The sequence below is a fragment of the Rhinolophus hipposideros genome, assembly GCF_964194185.1.
Source record: "Rhinolophus hipposideros genome assembly, chromosome: 20".
In the NCBI taxonomy this organism is placed as follows: Eukaryota; Metazoa; Chordata; class Mammalia; order Chiroptera; family Rhinolophidae; genus Rhinolophus; species Rhinolophus hipposideros.
The window spans coordinates 52,809,793-52,830,981 of NC_138066.1; the positions used below are offsets into that span (position 1 = coordinate 52,809,793).

At 59.6% G+C, this 21,189-nt stretch overlaps 2 protein-coding genes across 4 annotated transcripts in view; both read right to left on the bottom strand.

Moving 5' to 3' along the window:
* Nucleotides 1–41: 41 nt before the first annotated feature.
* Nucleotides 42–8,935, bottom strand: FAAP100 (FA core complex associated protein 100). 2 transcript variants are annotated; one of them, XM_081028700.1, is made up of 9 exons: nt 8,693–8,935; nt 8,428–8,546; nt 6,835–7,769; nt 5,559–5,715; nt 4,041–4,813; nt 3,824–3,960; nt 2,803–2,919; nt 1,317–1,403; nt 42–916 (listed from the first exon to the last, which is right to left on the bottom strand). In XM_081028700.1, the coding sequence occupies exons 1-9, from the start codon at nt 8,855–8,857 to the stop codon at nt 785–787; spliced, it is 2,622 nt and encodes an 873-aa protein (XP_080884826.1). In that variant the 5' UTR covers nt 8,858–8,935; the 3' UTR covers nt 42–784. The 2 variants fall into 2 exon arrangements, with proteins under 2 accessions (XP_080884826.1, XP_080884827.1); XM_081028701.1 differs by lacking the exons at nt 42–916; nt 1,317–1,403 and adding an exon at nt 2,441–2,664 and having other exon boundaries at nt 8,693–8,919.
* A 3,138-nt stretch (nt 8,936–12,073) lies between these two features.
* The window catches only part of NPLOC4 (NPL4 homolog, ubiquitin recognition factor), a 45,457-nt gene continuing 36,341 nt past the window's right edge, over nt 12,074–21,189 (bottom strand). For both annotated transcript variants that reach the window (XM_081029652.1, XM_081029653.1), the window contains 4 exons: nt 18,963–19,058; nt 17,781–17,897; nt 16,255–16,357; nt 12,074–13,914 (listed from right to left, as the gene is read on the bottom strand). In XM_081029652.1, the coding sequence (XP_080885778.1) occupies nt 13,757–13,914; nt 16,255–16,357; nt 17,781–17,897; nt 18,963–19,058 (474 nt within the window). In that variant the 3' untranslated portion in view covers nt 12,074–13,756. The remainder of the gene's footprint in view (nt 13,915–16,254; nt 16,358–17,780; nt 17,898–18,962; nt 19,059–21,189) is intronic.

Below are 21,189 nucleotides of genomic sequence, written 5' to 3' on the forward strand. Positions count from 1 at the left end.
ACCCAACCGAGGGGGAGGGGCAACAAAACTGCAGAGTTGGAGGCAGGTCAACAAAAAGGGTCAGTTGTCATGGCAGCAGGGGCCTTCACAGACCCAAGAGTCACCTGGGCAAACACGGAAAAGACCAGCACCGCGGGGCCCACCCCCCTGAAGGGCCCTGGAAATGCTGTCGCCCCAGCCCAAGCCTCACAGCACCCCCCTTTGTCTTTGTGCTTTGGCCACAGGGAACATCTCCCAGTTGGTGACCCCAGCAGTGCAGGCAGGGCTGAGGCGCCCCGAGCGGGTGCCTCCAGGAACAGCAACAGCCAGATCCAACCCCCCCAAGTCCCAGCCTGAGCCGTGTCTCTCCATGGCCTTCGCAGGCCTCCGGGGCAACACAGCTCCTGCCCTGGGGTCTGCACCCCATGTTCTGGGCCAGGCTTCTCAGTGGAGGGGACGTCGCTGGTCCAACCTGAGCGCACTGGGTGGGGACCACAAAGCAGCAACAGTGCGGAGGCTGTGGGCAGTGTGGAGCCTTGTGGGTGGAGGCCGTGACCCCAGGGGGGTGGGGCGGGGCTCAGGTGGCTTTACAGTCTACACCACCGTGAGGGCGGCCAGGTGGCCACATGGGGGCCAGGTGCCCTGCGTTCTGCCATGCAGCGCCAGGAAGCTCATCCCAGCCCCCCGCTGCCACGACCAGCCAGCAACTGAGTCCCAGCCCCGAAGCCGGTCAGTTGCCTTTGAGTCCCGGATCTTTCTCCATAAAAGCACGAAGGCACTGAGTCGTCAGCAGGCCCACCTGGTGTCACAGCAGCACGAGGCTAGGGCTGCGGAGCGCGCTGTGCACCTGCAGGAGCCTCTCGGCCGTGGCGCGGGAGCGGGCTTCGTCCTCCGTGCAGAGTCGGGCACGCAGCGCCCGCACCTCTCGCAGTAGCATCTGCAGGGGGGAGCCGACAGGGGATAGGTCCCTCCCCCCCACTGGGCACGTCACCGGGGCCCTCTGGGGGACACCTGTCACAAATCCTCCTCGAGACATGCTAGGCAGTCCAGGAAAAACTCTCATCTGTGGCCTTACAGCAGGGGACACCGACCTGGCCACTGAAGGCCCCTCAGAACAGAAGAGTGGCCAGGCTGAAGGGGAGGTCTTGTTCCCCAGGTGACAGAAGGGTCCTGGCCAACAGGTAGGAGCGGGGCCAGAGACAGAAGTGACATCACCCGCTCTCTGCCCCCTCCCAGCCCTCAGTGCTGAGGACTGGGTGGCCCTGCCAGCTGGGACCCAGGAGCCTGGCTGGGGCCGGTCCTCACTGCCCAGGCTAGTGGGAGGTCTGGGGCCTCACCTCGTGGTTGGCTTGGATCTGGTGCAAATACTGCATGCGGACGTCAGGTGGGTTGGAGCCCTGGGCAGCCTGTTCCAGGACCATCCTCTGGGGAGACACAGGGCAGGCAGCTGGGAGTGTGCACTTCCTGAGCCAGGTGGCCCCTTCCTGCCCCTACACCCACCCCTGCGGTCTCCCCGCTTCATCCCCATTTCCCCCCAGATGATCAGGGCCTCACCTGCATGTGCAGGCACACACCAGCCCCAGCCTGACCACCTTGGTTCTTCCCCCACTGCTCGCCCTCCCCCATCCTGAGCTGCCTTCAGGCCTTGCTCCAGCCGGTCAGCATGTTCCCTCAGCCCACTTGAGCTGCTCCAGTCCCGTGGGCTCCCGAGGCTCAGATCCAGTGTGGACAGGTGTAGACAGCGAGGCCCCCGCTGGCGCAAAGCGCAGAGACCGTGAGGGGCAGCAGGAGGGGCAGCCCAGGGTAGACGCTGCACACCAGCAGGGTCCCAGAACCGAGCAGCTAACTGTCCACCTCGCGGCTGCCACGCACCACAGGGTCTGAGGAAGGCCCGCACATGAGGCTCAGTGAGGGGACGGCTTGGCTCCACTGGGCCGAAGAACGTGGGAGCTGGACAGCTCCCGGCATGGAACGTGAACAGTCTGAGGACCGTGTCACTGACGGGCAGATGCCTCGACAGGCGGCACCACAGCCCTGGAGACCCTCCTGAAGACTCGAAGGTCAGGGCTAGGTTCCTGAGCTGGCTGGGGCTGCTGCTGGGCATCCGGCTTGCCTGGGTGCAGCGGGGTCCTGAGCAGCGGCCCTCAGAGGCTCGTCAAAGCTCCGACCGCAGGCTCTCTGGTTCTCAGACTGGGTGGGGGCCTGAGAACGTGCACTGCTAAGTCCCAGGGGAGGCTGACGCAGACACCATGCTTAGGACAAGTCCAAGTCGGCTGGTGCTGCCACCAGAGCCCTGTGTGGGAAGAGACGGGCTACACTTTCTTCTGGGACGTGAAGACCTTCTCAGACTTGGGAGGCGCGGCCCCAGCGCCCACATGGGATTGCAGCAGCCTGCTCCCGCATGAGGTCGCCAAGCCCCAGGGCTGCAGAAGGGGCAGCTGCCAACCCCCGCTTTCTGGGCAAAGACATGGAAGCTCAGACAAGCCAACACCTCGTCCCGGGACCTGAGCCCAGCGCGTCTGACCTCCGGCACGGCCTCTCCACACGGCCTCTGCTAACCAGCCAAGTGCAGAAACCTCCAGGTGACCATGGCAGCTAAGTGGTGATGGCTCCCTTTAATCTGTTAACTGTGAGGGCTCTGGGCACCCACGCGGGGGGCTGCTGCCAGGAGAGTAAGCAGCTTACCTGTAGGACACATGCATTTGGAAGCAGAGAGAAGTGGGGAGACTGGCCTGTAACCCCCATGCAAGGAGCCACAGACCCCCCAAGGGCCTGTCCCAACACCTCGTAGAGGCCGCCCAGCAGGCCGGTGGGCTGACGTACCTGCATGCGTCTGATGATAGCATGGTGGGCCATGCACATGTTGGCCAGAGAGGGGCTCTCCACCTGGATCTCCACGGCCTGGATGGGCCCCTCCGGGCACAGGTCGGTCACGGCCAGCTGCCATACACGAGGAGCTCATGTCTACCCTCAGCCCTGGGGCCCTAGCTCCCTGGCCTGGGCTACCCTCTACACTGTCGTTGGCAGCCAGGGTGCCCAGGCCTGGTTGTCCCACCCGACCTCAACTCCCACCCGGAGAACCAGCCAGCTGACCAACAGTAAACCTGCTCCCTTGTCAAGGTACAGCCCCGCTCCCTCGGGAGCCAGCCCCGTGGCCCCCAGTCGAGAACAAGGTGGGCCCCGCCCATAGCCCACACCCACACCGGATGATCCAGGTCACCTGACAGCAGGATCAAGGTTTCAGGCATGAGAATGGAGTGGGCTAGATGGCCAACGTCAGAGGTGAAGTGACCTCCAGAGGTTTTGACTGCAGTGAGCTGAAGGCTGGCAGGACAGGCTGAGGGCCAGGGCAGTGGGCTCACTCTCCACCCACAGAGCACAAGGCAGGACCCCGGGGGCCTGGGGACTTGGGGAAGGACGCTGTGACTTGCAGCTCTTTCTCTGCCATCCATGGAATGCGCTGGGCACCCACAGGGCTAAGGGCCCTGCCCCCTTCCCACACGCACAGCCACCGCCAGGCTTCGGAATCCGGGCCCAGGGACTCCCCAACCCTGACACCAGCCTGGTCTTGGCCTGACCAAAAAGGGCTATTTGTGGGCAGCGGCCAGCTCCCTGAACCCAAGATAGCCTCTATCCACCACCCTCCGGGATGCATGTCCTGGCCACCTGGGTTCTGTGACAGCCTCTAACACTGGAGCCTAAGGGTCTGTGGATGTGACCCTGGGCCGGCTGTCAGGAGGGTCTGAGAGGAAGGTGTGCAAGAGGGAGGGGCTGGAGACTTGGCTGACCACTGGTGGTCTAGGGGTGAGTGGCTGTCAGACAGGACACCCAACCCCCTGCTTGCCTCATGGACAGTGAGGAGGACGTCAGTGCCATCTGGGGCCACTCCCTGGACAGAGGACAGTGCTTGAGCCCTCACGACATCAGCGGTGGCATTCTCGGCAAGGAGCCACTGCAGGGTGGCACAGCACAGGGACATGCCTGAAGGAGACAGGTACAGGCCGTGGGCTTGAAGGCCTCAGGGCTCCGCGGCCAGAGCGAAACCAGTTAGTGCCACCAACCTGAGTAACCGTCCCCCAAGGCGGCCCTGAGCAGCTCTGCCGACACCCTGATTGCAGCCACTGCTGGGGGCAGGTGCTGGGCCCGCAGGGACGTGGGTTCTGCCTGCTCACTGCCCAGCCTGCAGCAAGCTGCCAGGAAGGTGTTCACAGGGTGGCCGGCGGGGCCGAGAGGACCAGGGACCTGCGTGTGGGGCACGGCCAGGCCGGAGAAGCGCAGGCCGTGCAACATGTCCACCACGTGCTCGCTCAGGGGTAGGCAGACGCCCTCCGGCCCGGGCAGGACGTCTGGGGGGCACTCATCCAAGGAGGGGTCCTTCAAAGAGTCAGAGGGGGCCAGGGCCCCGCCTACAACCTCCCTAAGGCTGTAGAAGAGCGCGCAGGACACAGTCAAGGGCAGGCTGAGCACGCCGTCCTCGCCAGGGCCCAGGGTGAGCGTCACCTCCTGCCGACCACCGGGCCCGAGCCGGTCCATGGGCATGGTGTAGGTCACAGCCGGGTCGGCCAAGTCCAGCTCTGAAGCACGGGGGCTGGCGAGCACCTGGACGCACAAGGCCCAGCCCCGGTCCAGGCGGAAGCCACTGCTGTTGTCCAGCAGGCAGGTGGCCGTGAGCAGGTCACGCAGTCCTAGGCGGAGCCAGGAGGTGGTGATGGAGCACGTGATGGGCTGGGGGCCCTCCCGGGGGGACAGCAGGGCACAGCCCACATGCATGGCTTCGTTGAGACACGTCAGGGCCCTGTTCCGCCGGTCAACTGCCTTCTTCAGAGAAGACACTCTAGGAAGAGCAGATGTGGCACCCAGGGAGGAGCGAAGGTCAGGATGGCGGGTGGCAGGTCCCCCACTCCCAGGGTCAGAAGGGACCACAACTTTGCTCCTCGACAAACAGTAAGTGAGGAGCAAGCCCCCGCCTTGGGGAGCTCCCTGTGTCGCCCATGTTGCCCCCACCTCTGACCCAAGCCCTCTGCCTGGGCAGCAGGAGGAGGGAGGATGGAGCTGGAGAGGCCTGTGCATGGTGGGCTGGGCCTGGCCCGCGGGGCTCATGGAGGCAGTCCCCACCACAGCCCCAGGGTCCAGATGGTGCCCAGGGCCGGGCTGGCCTTCCCCACTTGCTCTCCATGTTCTGAGTTGGTCCTTTTGCTTCTCTGCAGACACCGTGATGGCCTGGAGGGTGGCACTACAGAAATGGGCCTGACGTACAGGAGCCTAGGGCCCGAGGACGCGCGCACAGGGCCACAGGAGGGCAGGTGAGGGCTGAGAGAAGCCTGCTCTCTGAATGGGTCAGAGGAAGGGGCCGCTGGCCCCTCACTGAGAGCAGGGAAAAGTCCGCAAGGAAAAGGTGGGGGGCGGTCTGAGAAGACAGTGGGTGCCCCTTCTGTCTTCCGAGGCAGCCAGACTTTAGTGCTGCCTTTTGCCAGGCAATCTGAGGCCTGGGGCTCTGCTGGTGGCAGAGCTGGCCTGGGCCACTGCCCAACGGTTCCCCCCCAGGACATCACCTACCAGGGACGCGGCCCCCTGCTCACCTCTCGGAGACCGTGCCAATTCCACAGAGCAACTCCTTAATTTTTCGGCCAGCGTTCGCCGTGGTCACTCTGGTGGGGCGAGGTGTCTCAGAGCCCAGGTCCAGGCTGCAGATCATTAAGCGGCCTTTGGCAGACAAGGCCAGGAGCTCAACACCACCTGAAGATGGACATGGGCAGGGACCAGTCAATGGGAGGGAGGGCCACTCCCCCAGCAGCTGCCCCTGGACTCAAGACAAGTGCTGGCGGAAAACCAGCACCCTAGTGAGGCCCTGAGGACGGCCAGGAGAGCCCCGGACGTGCACCAGGGGCTGGTGGAGTGGCCGGTGCTCACCTTATGCACACCTGGGAGGGGACACTGGCACAACAGATGTGGCACCAGTGGCAAAGTGGCCATACAAGGACCTGTGTGGGGGCACCATGTCAGCCAGATGAGGCAAAGCCGTGCGGGCCCCTCACTCTGGTGTCACTCCAGCTGGGCCGTCCTGGAAGCCCTTGTTCTCTGGGGCTCCCCATTCCTGGCCTACCAGCGGGGCCCCCAGGAAACAGGCTTATCTGTTTGTCCCCCAACTCCCATCCCACTGAGCTTGAGCCCCACCCAGAGGTGGGGCAGCTGGACAGGGAGGCCCCTCCCATCCATCTTCCCACACCCTGCCATCCCCAGGGCCCTCTCCCTGCTGAGCATTTCTTTCACATTGAGAACTGTCCACCGCAGGCCCTGTGACAACTCGCAGGCTGTCTTAAGATGAATGTGTCCTGGGGGAGGGTGGCTCTGTCCCTTTCCCCCTAACGTTGGGCAAACACAGCTAAAACCCTCTGTGGCTTTATCCAGGAAAACACACCATCAGCTCCTGAATACCACCCGCCTCCAGTGCAGAGTGGGCACATTAGCAGGCCACACGGTGAGCGGGCCAGATGTTTGCTGGTCTTCAGAAGTGTAAAGGCTTGACCTAAACCCCTTGGCTCGCCCCTGAACTACCTGCGACGTCAGAGCGTCATGGGAAGACACTTTCCCTGGTCACCCAGGTGCAGACCCCACCCAGGCAGAGTGGCACACCTGCTGCTAAACCCACAGGACAGTCAGGCATTCCCTGAGCCCATGACAACGACTGTCAACCAAAAGGCTATGCCAGGTGAGGACAAGCCTGCCCTGTCAGGCTTATGGAAGACAGGAATGAGGCAAGGACAGGCCAGTTCACTGAGAAGACTGACCATGGGCTGGGGGCAGTCCACCTGGCCCCAAGGCTTCGGTTTTTCAGGTGTAAACAGTGGCTCATACCTTCAGCCATGCTAGATGACACACAGAGAGTGACGACACTGCAGACACTTAAGCTGGCTGGACACAGCAGAGAGGGCAGGCCTCCTGGGCCCCTGTTGGGCTGCATGGGGTCCTTGTGGGCACCTCCCCGAGCCAGGTCCACCACACAGAGGTTGGAGGGGGTGCTGTGGTACACACGGCCGTCCCTGCAGCAGGCTGCACAGAGCACGGGCCCTGGCAGGCAGTACTCCCGCAGCTCTGGCACCAGGTTCCCTGCCTCGTCCCAGCTGGCCTTGATGGCCAGAGTCCGGCCATGGTGACCAAGTGCCACCAGGCAGTCAGAGTACGGGTCCTCCACATCCTCAGCTAGTGGCTCTGTCCTCAAGGCCCCGATGAAGACGACGGGCTCCTCCAGGTGATGGAGGATCTTGACAAGGGCCTTCGGGTCACCAGGGGCTGACTGAGAGGTGACCAGGGTCTTCAGGACCACAGAGCAGAGCTGGCCATCAGGGAGACCACAGATGATCACAGGTGATTCCAGGAGGGAGGGGTCAGCTCCAAAGAGTAGCCCAAAGAGGGCCCCCTCCAGGGTTGAGCCCCCAGGACCCTGAAGAGGTCCGTGCAGGGCACCAGAGCCTGGTGGTGACACACAGCACAGCACTGGGAGGAAGAGGGGGGCTCCGGGCTTCCCCGGGCTCCCAGCTGGGGGGGTGTAGGGGGACAACTCCACCTCCCCGATGAGGCCTCTGGGCCTGGGGTCCTCCCCTGGACAGGGACGCTCGAACAGCTGCACCTTCCACTGGGTGGGGCCCTGCGCCAGTGTGACGAGCACGGAGTCCAGCACAGTGAAAGCACACAGTGTGGCATCAGGAAGGACACAGGTGTCTGGGTCCACGGGGATCACAGGGTAAGGAAGCTCCCTGTGCTCGTCGTCCCCACCGTTCTGCTTCACAGACCTTTGAGAACACAGGGACTGTCAGTCACCATATTCACACGCTGCCACGACAACCTGCCGCTGAGCACCCTGGCTCTGGACCCTTCACAGAGAGCGGTCTCAGTGGCCGTCACCGTCCTCCAACAGTGTGGGGGAGGCTCGGCACTGGTCACCCAGGGACACACACACAGCAAGGTGTTCCGCCGGGAAACTCACTGCAGACCTGGAAGACCCCGAGGCCTCGTGTCTGCACGGCACCTACTATCTTTCTATGTCCTAAGCCTGCAGTGAGCAGGCGCCCACGCCCAGGCTCTGCTCTGGCACTCGAGGGGCCTGGCTCCTTACATGGCTCTCCTCTACCCACTGACTCAGGGGTCACAGAAACCCAGAGGACACAGGACCACCAAGGCCCAGACAGCAGGTCCTGCTGCTGGCTGCAGACTCAGCAGTCTGCAGCCCGTCTACTAAGGATTCTCTGCGAGCAGCAGCCTGTCGGAGAACGCAGGTGCTGCGGGGTGGGGGCACCCACGACGGAGGACCACGAGAGGGCTGGTGAGGGCTCGTTCTGACCCCAATCCAGGGGCAAGCGGGCCCTACAGGCCACAGGGCGGTCGGTGTCTGAGGGCAGGGCCGCAGTTTAGACCCGCCCCCCGCGGTGCCGCCCAGCGACCCCCCCTCACCGGCTCGCCTGGTCCAAACTCAAGCAGTAGATGCCCGTCCGGGCGCACAGGACGTAGAGCGCCCTGCTTAGGGCCAGAGCCTCCAGGTGCCACACCTGACCGGGAAACCTGTACACCGCCTGGACGTCGGGCAGGCAGAGAACGGCAGGCTGTTTCCAAACGCACGCCTCGAACGCGCGGCCCCTCGGAACGACCGGAGCCCGCCCGCCGCCGGCCGCCCCTCCCCGAGCAGGCCCGCGGCCCCGGCCCCGGCCCCGGCGCTCACGGTCAGCAGCCTCCGCGCGCGGTCGTAGACGTAGAGCAGCTCCCTCCCGGTGGACAGGAAGATCTCCACCCCGTGGCCCCGCACGCGGGGCTTGCCCGCCGGGAGGCCCCCGAGCGGGCAGCAGAAGCCCGCCAGGTAGTGGACGCGCGGAGCGAGGTCGGCCATGGTGCGGGCCGGACGCGAGCGGGCGTGGGAGAAGCCGCTCCGCCTCCCCGCGAGGGTGCGGGGCGCTGTACGGCCGCCCACGTCGTAAAGTCGTAAAGCGGAGCGATGGTGTCGGGGGCGGGGCCCCGGCGGGCGGGGGCGGGGGGCTGGCTACCTGGTCCCCCGGCCGCGCTCCCGATCGTGGGGTCTCGGCCGCGTGGGAGGCCACGCTGCTGCCATAAGGCTACTGGACCCCAAGAGGTTTAATAAAGGGCCAACGTGTTTAAAGGCGAACGCCGGGAGCCCAATGGCCTGACCACCACGTGGCCGGAGACGCCTTCCTGGGGGGGTGTGCCCTGCGGGTCTACAGCATCTCCCAGGCCCGTGCGGGGCCCTTCGGGCTCCCTTGGTTCGGTGCCGACTCCTGCTGCCCTGGGGCGCCCTAGAGCCGGGCCGGCTCTGGCCCCGGGCCAGCACGCGGGCTCCCCTAGGGCGGGGGCGGGGGCCCTGGGCTGGCAGAACTCCTTGGAGCAGGCGGTGGCTCCTACAGCTAGTTTTCTAGGGCTTCGCGAGCGGCTGGATGCTGTGGAGTCCAGTGGACCCTTAAATGAAGCAGGATTGATTGGAGGGGAGGGGGCCCAGCTGCTGCCTTTCTACAGCCCGGAAGCAGTTGGGGTGCTCGGGAGAACTGTGTACGTTCTCTTCTATTTAGGAGTGAACTGGGCTCTCAGCCCCCCCACCCTCCAGGCTTCCAACAATACTGGTCTTACTTAGGGAGCTGCAATGCGTAGAGGTTGGCCTGGGGGAGGTGCAGGTCCCTGTATTTCCTGAGGACCTGTTGAACCTCTCCCTCAAGTTAACATAGGAAACAATTGAGGTCAGACTCTACAAGCATGAAGCAATGGGCAGCAATTAGAGCCCGGGCTTAGAGGTCTGATAAAGCTTTTCCAGAGTCCTTTTGCAAGTCTGAATTGCTTGTTTAACATTTCCTCTAAGGTATAGGCCAATGGTAAGGAACAGGCTGAGAATGAGCCCAAATCTAGGGGCCCTATTTACTGAGCAGCTTTCAGAGGAAATAGGTCCAGAGTGAGCAGTCAAGATAGAATAAATGGCTAATTAACAGGCTTACCTGCCATGTCAAGGGCCACCCACACTTTTGTCCGAAGGGGAGTCCTGTCTTAACTTCCATAGCCAGGGGCTCTGAGCCTAGGCATGGGTCCCAATGAGCTGCTGAGCCAAACATGAACTCATGTCCCCCCCCCCCCCCATGCCTGAGCACGAGCAGTCCCGTCCGCGAGTGTGTTGATTTGAATGGACAGTGGGGTAAGCCAGAGGAATTCTAGGTTGGGGGCAGAGGGAGATAAAGAAAATGACGCACAATCACCAGAGCCAAGGTGACATCTCTGTCCCCACCAGTCTGCTCCCCTTCCTCGTCCTCCAAGGCTTGGGAGAGGTGCTGACCAGAGAGGGGCCCAGAGCACTCCTCTGTATGAGAAACTCGGAGATCCCCAGCGCCCCTGAAAGGTGCCTGCAGAATGGGGAGTCAGGAATACCCCTCTCCTTTAAGAAGCCAGTGGGACAATCTCCAAGGCCAGACACCCATGACTGAGAGGCATATGGACGGCATGCCAGCCATAGCACGTTGAAGGGGCCTAGCTGCCAAATGTTTTCTGGGCTCGTGGTTAAGCTGGCATCATGGAAGCTGGAGTGCGTGCCCAAACACAAAGCAGTAGCAAAAATTCTAATTTCCCTTGCTGAGGTAGAAGCAGGCACTCACCTCCAGGGCCGCAGCTGGTCCCACCGTCTCCGGGTGCTGGGATGGACATGTGAGGGTGCACTTGTAGTGGCCTATTTCTGCCCTTTGGGCAGGAAAGACTTCCAGGTGCTGGGAGAGGGAGGGGCCCAGGGGCAGGAGGAAGACCAGCTCCCACTTGGCCTTAGAATTAGGAAGTGAAGACATAAGACATGTTCCTTTCGTCTCGCTGACTCCCCCCACTCCCACCCAGGGCACAAGTGTGAACTACAGGCTCCAACCCTCCTGGCCATTTTCAGGGCTAATCGGCAAAGGGGAGTGGGACCCTGAGTTCTATTTCCAAGCAGTACACTCCACTTGCTTGACTTCTTCGGGAGGTCTGAGCACCTTCTCACTTCACAGAACTGACATGTTCAGCAGCCTGAGGAGCGCCCAGAGCTCAGCACAGCAACACCTGAACTCGGCAGCTGTGGGTGTGAGCCGAGCCGCACTGCTGTGAAGTCATCACCTCAGGGACAGGACAGGACACAGGCTCTGAGGCCCACCCACAAGGCCCTCAGACATCAGCAAGTGGTGTTTGATCTTATACTCGTACACCTGTTCAGGGAGCAGTGAGTGGCCTGCCGAAGGACAGTGGCCTGAAAGTTGTGTGTGAAGGCTGGGGGCAAGGTAGCTCAGGCCAGGCAGTGTCACTTCTGGCTTCACTCCCCGGCACCTGTGCAGTCTGGGGCTCCTCGACCTCGTCCCTCACCTGCTGCCTGGCCACATGCGTCTGTCCCAGCATGCAGAGGCCCAGGTGCAGCCACGTGGCCGACAGGCAGGAAAGACACAAAAAGGGCATCCTAAGGAGGCCAGGCCCCCTTCCACCCAGACCTCCCACTGGAAGCTCAGAGCAGGGGAGCCTGGGGTGGGGGGATTATCTACCCTTCAATAGTCAAACATGTCAGCAGAGGACAGTGACACAGTGAGGTGAGGAGAAAGTGGTCACCTGACACAAAGGAGATGCGAACTCGCCCTGCAGACAAAAAGCTGAGGGGACAAGGAGAGGCCTCGGGGCCCAGAACAACAAATGGGGAGCCCGGCATCGCTTCAGATGCTTTTATTAGTTGCACTGCAGGGCCGGAGTCCAGGAAACGCTCACGCAAGCCCGGCCGACGCACACCCATGAGCCCCCAGCAGAGCCGAAGCGGAAGCCCCGGGAGCAGACTGGTCAGAGGCGGTCGGGCAGCAGCTGTGTTCACCTGAGCAGGTGTGCACTCTGCCAACCTTGCTGGGCTACGGCACCTGGTGACATGAGAGGCTGTGTCCAAGCGAGAACAGGTAGGAGGCAGGTGGGGTTGGGGGGCCCCCTCCCCTGCACAGAGGAGACTGAGTTGCCTGGGCTTGAGCCCGCCAGCTGGCAGGGCACTCCCATACCCTTTACTGAGCTCAACTCTTTGGACAATAAAATAAAGTGCATTACTGAACAGAGTGACTCAAAACCAGAAGCAGAGAAATCACGCTTTTTCTTTAGCTAAAAAACAGAAGGAAACAAACGAGTGATGCAGATGCCAGAACTCGAGAGAGAATGCTGGCGGAAAGGAACTAGCTGGGTGGGTGAAGACAAAGCGAGCGGCACCTCTGGCCTCCCCGGGCACTGGGGAACAGGCCACACGCAGGGCCCACCTGCAGCCTCATGTATGACCGCAGGGACCAAACGACAGAGGCTGGAGCTGCAGCCAGTGCACCTGGGGGTGCGACCAGACAGTCCTCGGCAGCGGGCTGTGCCACAGACGGGCTGCTCTGGCCCTCCTGCCCCCCAGCTCAGCTGCTCTGCTGTGGCCCTAAGAGCAGACCAGTCTGTGCCGGTGGACATGGCAGAAGCCAACACCCAGTGTACTCTGCACAGGCCTGCCCCGCCCCGGGCAGACATGAAGGCCCCGAGCACACTGTGTCTGGGCCGGCCTCTCCCATGGGTTCGGGGCAGCTCGGAGACACGGCTCTTGTTAAGGCAAAGAGGCATCAGCATGCCTGTAAGTCCCTGGGGTAGGACCCGAGTACAGCCCAGCCAGAGGAAATTCAGGGAGCCCAGAGCACATGCGCAAGGTCTGACCACCACCCAGACCTCACAAGGTCAGCACAGTGGCCACTTTCCAAGGCCCGCACAGCAAACCCAAGTGGCCTCACAACAGGTCAAAAGCCCCTACTCCCTCACCCAGGCCTGTCTCAATGGCTAAGTCACTGCCACAGGCCAGGGGCTGGACGAGGCCACGGGAAAGAACTGTGTATGGGGCGAAGGGGACCAGAGCTTCTGGTCCTGAGCAACCCAGCTCACCCCATGCAGGCCTGGCCAGCGGTATTGGGTGTCTGGAGGGGCCGCCTGCCTGGTGGGAGCCACCACTGCGCTCCTGCTCGGACGGTCCGTGTCTGCAGCTGCCAAGGCTGTACAGCTTAGCAGAAAAGTCTCAGGCACTGAGGTTTACTTCCAAGAAGTGACTGTGGGTCCCCATCCACACTCACTCACCCTGCACACACCCACAGGGACTCACTAGAGGGAAGGAAGTGGAAACTAGTCTCACTCCCCTTTTATGCAATTTTCATCTTAAAAAAAAAATAAATAAGTCTTCCGGGCAGGAATTACCGATAACTGTTATTACAACCAATGCCGACTTTAAAACGCCACCTGGATGTCAGGTGGGGGCAGGAAGAAGGGTAGGCAGCCAGTTAACCTGCAGACCAAGCAGATGGGAGGCCGGTGAGCCTGTGGCCGCTTGCGTTTCCGCCCGACAGTGACTGCCGGAAGGGGAGGAAGTGGCCCTGGCAGGCAGGATCTGCCCCTGACCATCAGGGCAGAGGCCAGCAAGAGCCCCCAACCAAAACCACGGGAGGGGCAAGAACAAACAAAAAGTATCCAAATGAAGGAGGAAGAAAGCCGATGGCAGCAGCAGGTGCTCCTGCCCCTCCGTTCCAGGTGAAGTTAGAGGCGCCAGTCCTCCCAGCAATGGGGGCTGGCACCAGAGGCGTCCAGGAGAGGCCGCCCGGCCCCATGGGGGACTGGTTCTAGCCGGCAAGAATGCTAGCCTGGCCCCTCCTCCAGGGCAGCCACCCCCGCCCTGCCCTTCGGAGCTGCCAGTGTGGGCATGGTCTCAACGATCCTGGTCAGAGAGGGCTGGGGTGGGCCGGGAGCCCTAGGTCCTGGGGAGGCTGCACATCTCGCAGTGGCCGGTGCCCGGCTGGTTCATGAAGGTGCAGTGCTGACAGGCCCACATGGCAGCTGCGGCTGCGTGTGAGGAACCCCCAACAGCGCCGTACTCGTGGATGCCCGGAAGCTGCACCCCGACTGTGCCTGTGGGTGGGGAGAGAAGCGAGTGTCCATCATTTCTGCACAGGAAGACTCCCGCCATCTGGGACTGTTATACTCATCGGAGTGAAAGTGGCCTCTGCTCAGGGAGCTGAGAGAGCCGTGTAACTGCATGGCGACACATTTCTCAGACAGTATCCTGTCGTTAAGCAGCACATGACTGCACTTTACATCCCACGTCATCTACATGTATTACAAACATTTCCTCCCAGTCTGTACCCTGACTTCATCTTTTTAAGACTCTTGTGATGAGCACAAGGGTTTCATTTTGATAAAGTCCTACCGGACAGTCATTCGTGGTCAGTTTTTCTCTGTCCTACCTCATGGTCAGCTTGCTGTCGCTCTAGCTTTTACCTTGACGTCTATGACCCATCTTGAGTTGACTTCTGTCTGTGGTGTACACTGAGGAGGTTAAGGTCTGTGTGCTGCTTTTCAAGGTGGTCTTCTCAGCCCTCTGCGCTCCCGGATAAATCGTGTAACCACTCTCCACCCCCCCAAATCCGAAAAAGAAAAAGCCTGTGGGGATTGTGATTGAGATCGTGCTGATCGATTTGGGGAAAACTGACATCGTAAAAATAATATATTGAGTCTCTCAATCGGAAAGATGATATTTCTTTCGATTTACTTAGTTCTGCTTTTGGCAAAGTGTTAACTTTCAGCAGGGAGCTCTCACATAGCTTCCACTAACTGTACCCGTAGGTGTTGCATGTGCTGTGGTGCTATCATTAATTTGTCACCAATGCCATGCACAGTAATTTGAGCTCCATGAGTAAAATACCTGTTGATAGGATCTGACAATCACATAACACACTCGACAGCAAAGTGAGTCACGACCGCCTGGAGCTCTCCACGCAGAGGCTGTGTCGCCCTGCTGCCATGGCACTGATGCCGGACCTGTTGCGGGTTTCCACTTCCCCCATTTAAACATGCGGGGTGCAGCCTGTGGGCCCCAGCAGCCACGGGGCCGCTAGCTTTAGGTTAGTGTGTAATGGGGATGGCAAAGACAAGCCAACTGCTCAGACTGGAACCTCTGCAGATCTAGTTTCTGTTTCCCCAGCCGACCTCCTGACCAACCCGTCCTGCCTTCAGGCCTGCAGGGAGCTCTGGGCCTCTTGGCTTCCCTGTGTGCAGGCCCTTCTGGCACTTCATGGGTTGAAGGGGTGCTCCAGAACATGGAAGCTGCTACAATCAGTTTCTGTGTGAAGGATCCCAAAACAAAATGGGGGCGGGGCGCAGAGAGCCCCCTACATGGGGGTCATACCAGGTGCGGATGCCACTGGCCAGAAGCACCCTACTGCCCTCCAAAGGGCACGAGGCTGAGAGCTTTATCTTAGCGAGTTTGGTGAGAACAGTTTGTCATGTCTCTTCCGGAACATATGAACAGTGTTCAGAACATCAGGACAGAACACATGGCACACAGAGTGGCCACACTACTGGTTTGGCCTTCAGAACTGGGTGGAAAGAAAACTTAACAAGGAGCACAACACAACCAAGGCTCTGGAACCCACAGAGCTCCTGGGCGTCTTAGTGTCGTGAGAGTGAGGACGCTCAGGCAGCTGCCCTCAGCTCACATCCTGTGGAGGTTCTGCCGGGCTAATTTGGGCTCTGGTATCTACCGACTAGATTGAGAAAACAGTACAAACTTCTCAAACACGCATTTTCAAGGTTGTCTTAAAGGGCATGCCTGTCCTTTTCAAGCCCACAGGGAAGAGCACGCACAGCACCTGCCCTTTGGCTTCCCAGCTGCATAAGGCAGGCTGCATGGCGCCAGCAGCGCATAGGCACGAGACGGATGCGCTGGGAGCAGCTACCCTGCCGGCGGACAAAGCTGTCACCAGGACGGTGTGGTCACTCAGGCTCCCGGATATACAGGACCCCACATTCTATTCTGTAACTCTTCTCCCCTTTCAATCAAGAAAGCTCTGAGGACTGGTGGCAAAAAGGGGAAAAGAAAAGCCCGAGGAGACCCAAAGGTCCCTGGCTTCTCAGCACATGTGTGAATGTGATCTCTGGTTATCTAACATAGTGACTTTCCAATTGCTCTCAAGATGCTTGAACATTAGCGTGCCCAGTACGTTGATGTGTCAAAATTCACAGAGCTGTGCACCAACGACCTGTGGTCTTGGAGCACGTGTGTCACGGTCGGGAACGCCCACGTGCCCGGCAGGTCCGCCTGTGCTCGCCTGACCGCCCACGACGTACACCAGGGTTCACGTGGGGTCGGGTCTCCTGGGCATAAGGACAAATTCTGGGGCTGTGCAGGGCTGTGACCAGTGTCCTGGGCTCGGGCGTGCCCCAGGCACGGAGGAAGGCGAGGCCACTTACTGCAGAGCTGCTCGATGGTGGCCCACTGCTCAGACTTCTTCCACGTCTGCGCGAGCTCCTCATTCCTGGTCCTCACGGCCTCCAGCAGTAAGCTGATGCTGTCCTGTGAGGAGCCATAAAAGAAGGTTCCAGCTCACTTTGCCTGTGGTGGACACACACTTGCTATAGGTCTTCTCCCCCTAACGTCACGACGTAACTTCAGAGGGAATTTAGAAAACCTGGCAGCCTGTCACTATGAAACGCAAAATGCCCCACACTTCGGTCTATAAATAGAAGTGCTAAATCGAGCTAGGATTTAAATTCTGTCTAAACAGCCCCAAATTGGCTGTTGTGCCGTCTGTCACCGAGGCTCCCATCCCTTCTCCTGGGGACTCAGGTGGATGGACAGTCCACCCTCCTCCCTCACTCTACCCTCCAGCTTTTTTCTTTTCAATCACATCTTTAAAAACCCACTCTACAGCCTAGGCCTTTGGGGGCAAAAGGAGGATTATAATGAGAGGTTTCTAAGCCTTCAGGGGGCTCTCAGTACCTACAGAACGTGCTTTCTGATAGGTGACTGTACACCAGGACCCGCTTGCTAGCGAGGATGCCCTGTTGTAGTGCCCAGTCTTTCACCACCCGGCCCACTAGATGGACTGCAACTAAATCTGGGGCTGGAGGAGCAACTCTCAGGGCTTCACAGAGAAGGCAAAGCTGGGGTAAGTCTCAGGGTGTCCGGTGTATCAGAAGGTGGTAGATTTGGGACAAAACACAGGCACAAGATAAAGCCAGCAGGATACAAGAAAAGCTACAGGCCGCTTGGTGGAGAAAAGCAGTGGGCCTCTCCACTCTGTTCTGTCACCTTTGGGGGAAGGTGCTGAGTCGGGTATTTGAGTCTCTGAAAGAAATGGCTACTTTCTCTCTGGTGTTTCCGTGGGTCCCAGGCAGAAAAAGGCCAAAGAACGGACATCCATGACCCGGCACCTGCAAAGGGCCTCCCGGCTGGACCTGCTGCCCCGCTGCCCACTGCCCCGCACTGCTGAGAGCAGCTGCCGTCTGGACCACTCGCCCTCTTGTCCCGCCACAAGGTGTCTCACAGTGCCAGCTGTGCACTCGGGGCCTGGCTGCTGGCCAACTGTGTGGACCACAGTGATAGATGCTGAGCTGGGAGAGGGAGATGTCAGTCAGAAGCAGGGGCCGCTGTTCTGAAGCTGTTAGGACAGGCGTGTTGGTTGGATCTAGAATGCTTCATGCCGAGGGACACAGAGCTGAACAATGTCTGCTTCCCACGTGGTTGTAACAAATGAAGGAGACCAGCCTCCATCACAGAAAGTGGACACTTAAGCAAGGTGCCGTAATGCAAATGCTAAATGTGAAAAAGTTCATCTATCAATAAGCCCCCTGTGAAAAGCTACAGACCACTGGACATAAGCGGGGACTCGACCCAAGTCTCTGGCACGTGAGGAAACACTTCTTTACGCAGACCCCACCTGGGGACCACCGAAGCCAGGTGGGTGCTTCGCAGGTGCATGCACGCCGACCCATACCTGCAGAGGCATGACCTCGTTGGTGACCAGAAACAGCAGGAGGTGGAAATCCGAGATGGTATCCAAGAACACGGACGAGGTACTCTGGGACAAGTAGGTGGCCAAACTGTGAAAGTCCTGGTGATGGGGTGGGAGGGAGGAAATAAACACGCAGAGCCAGACCCACAGCAGAGCCCTTCTCCTCCCAAGACATAACTAAATACTTTTCAGGCTGATGGACGTCTCTATCTTTCTGTCTTTCTATAGCCACTGGCGGGGACCCAGGGACAGAGGAACACAGTTGAGCAATAAGCTGTGGCCTCCCTCTCCCAGGAAGGTGACCCAGCTGTGAGACACATGTACTCAGGGACCGTCCCTTCCCATCTAGGTGCCTTGTTGACCTGGGGCAGCAGACACGGAGGAGGTGTGTGTGTGTGGGAGGGTAGAGGGCAATCACTATGCAACACGGACTCAAAACACGAGACTCATGGGTGCCACCCCAATAAGTGGCTCTGCACCTCCATAATACCCCAAATGCCCAGGCAGATGGGTCTCCCAGGCAGAGGAGACCAGTGTCAGAGAGGTTTTGTAAACAAACCACCAGCTTGAAAACAGAATCTCTTTACAGACATTCTTAAACCAAGCCATTTTCTGCAACACCTGTCAGCCAATCAGACCATCTACGCGGCCCCCACAGGGCAGTCCCAGCAATTCTGATTTGACCTGCTTGCCAGTGAGAGCAGAGGCCACAGCACCAGGAGCCGAACGTCTGTGGTCAGGCCACGAGAAGCTCCATGCTCGCACGGAGCCTGAGAAACGCAGCAGGCTGATAAGGCAGGGCTGAAGCAAACCGCGGAGCAAGACAGCTCCATACAGAGATGACGTGCATCAACAATGAAAAATTGTGATAAGAGGACACAAAGTGACAACTAAATTTTGGGGAACAAAGCAAGTCAACTAAGAATGGTCCTCCCGGCCAAGCCGTAGGCCTGACCCAACTGGGGGTATAGGCCTTGGTGGTCATCTGTCACCCAGCCCTGAGAGGGGGTCAGTGACCAAGTGTCAGAGAAAGAGGCACAGCTGGGCTTTGCCACAGAATAAATCAGGGCAGTCTGAAAGCTGGGTACTTTGGAAAAGCAATGCTGGCACTAGATAAACAAGCAGTAGTTACTTAAATTACGCTTCTAGAGACAAAGAGCTTACCTGTGTCTCACCCAATGCATCCCGGTTTTCAATAGGAAATGGATTTTGTGATATAGAAAAAGTATAAACTGGATCCTTGGGGAAAGTTGTTGTGATCTAATGAACAAAACGACAAACCCATGACAAATTCATTATGCCGTAAACAGGGCAGCCCTCAACTGCCACCCCCACCCTCAGCCCCAAGTTACAGCAGCTAGAGCCCTAATTAAGCCTTAGTACCACCCGAATGAAAATTCTGGAACTGACTCTGGGAAGCAAACTAAGGAATCACTCTGAATAACTTCTAAGATCATGCCACATGTGGGCAGCCTGAGGGCGGCAGGCTGGTTCCATGATACATAAGTCTGCCTGCAACTGCCTGAAGCACAGCTCCCATGTGACAAGCCTGCCACCACACAGCTGATCTCTGTGGCTATGGATGAACTCTGGGGTGACCATGGGGACAGCAAGGAGGCATTTTAGGAGCTGACTGTTCCCATCGCGGTCTGGAGGGCACGCGCGAGTCAGCCCGAGGGTTCTGAGAGCCGCGGTGCCCTCAGTGAGCTTGCTGAGGCTCTGCTGAGTTCAGGGGCACTGCTCCATGGGGCCAGGCTGTGTGCAGGGAGGAGGTACCGTGGCCTCTGGGCTGCAGGGCACAGCTCCCACTCTCCCCTGGGGACAACTGGAACCGAGAGCCTGTGTCTGAAGGGAGCCTAAGGCCCTCATTGGCTTAGACATGCTTTCGTGACGACAGGGGGTACGTTACAGCTAATGTATCATCAGCAGAAGCCACAGGAACAGTGTAAATGTGCAAGAATCGACAGGTGGCTTCTCACTGCTCCTGGAAGAGCACCCCCCAAGTGGGAGTTGTCAGCCACCTTTCGGTTGAATAAATCAGGGCACCAAATACACCAATACAGTAAGGCGGCTTTTCCTCTGCAAGACAACACCAGCGGCAGCAGGGTTAGGCAGCCATGCTGGTTCCTTTGGGACTATTTCTAATGAATGAAAATGTCACCTGCTGTTTTCACCCCCGCAGAGGCAGCACTGTGCTGTGATTGCGCCAGCACTTTGAAGGAGCAGCCGAGCCCCGCGCTCCCTTGTGGACGAGGCCAGGGACTTGAGCGATGGGCCCGTCCGAGCTGCGTGGCTTGTCAGCCAGGACCCCAAGCCTCACTTTTTTCATCCCTCCGCTAAGGCTGCCAGGAGGATAAATGCCCTCAGAGGCGAAGCCCTCAGAGCGGCTGGTACCTACGGGCTCAGCTTATCTGCTGTCATGACTCAAAAGATGGCAGAGGGCTGTCCACGCTGCTGAGACAGAGGCCTGTGGACGGCGAGGGCCCTCCCAAACATGACCATGGAGCAGCACAGTGGAACACCTACTAGTGAGTGTGCAATTGAGAGAAGGGTGTGTCAGACCCGTAATTGTCCCTTGGAGCGCTCAGTGCCAATCCGAGACGCCTGGGGGAGGGGACGCAGGGACCGAGCCCCTGTGCCTGTGCTCTACCTGCCCTCTCCCTAAGTACCCCGGTCACGTGTTGGGCTTGGGGCTGGGTGCCGAGCTGAGCAAACTTGTCTGGGCACATGCCATCGGGAACTGCTCCAACATCGTCACCAAAAACAGAGCTTACGTATCACACGGGGGGAATGTTCCCTCATCAATCAAAACAACTGAAACAATACACTAAGGCAAGAACTTAGCTCTTTTATAAAAGGAGAGGGGTGGGGTGGCCACTGGGAGAGAAGACCTCAGAAAGCTGTCTTGAAATCATGCTGACGCCACCTAAGAATGTGCTCCATCAATCTGTTTTCATCTTAATTACACCCCAGGCAGCCTAAAACACAGATGCCTTTATGGAGCTGTCACTGGATGGAGCGCCGGTGCTCGGCTTTCTCCCAGGGACCCACTGCCCGCAGTGCCACGGTATTTCACAGCCTGCATCACACGCCCGCCCCAAGTCCCAATACAGCCCGCAGATCCTGGCAGGCGGCAGTTAGGGGACGAGCCGCTCCTATCACCTCTGGACGGAGCGCTGACTGCTACAGATGTGACGTGCTTCGCTCCTGCAGCCCACATGGCCTTGCTTTGCAGCCCCCTCTCCAAGACCAGAGCATGCCACCAGAGCTGAGACTCTGGGCACGTGCACTGGAGCTAGGAGCCTTCTTGGCCCCTGGAGTTCCACCCAGGAGTCCACATGGCTGTGTTGCCTGGGGCCAACTCCAACACAGAGACCCGCTGTGAGCTGTG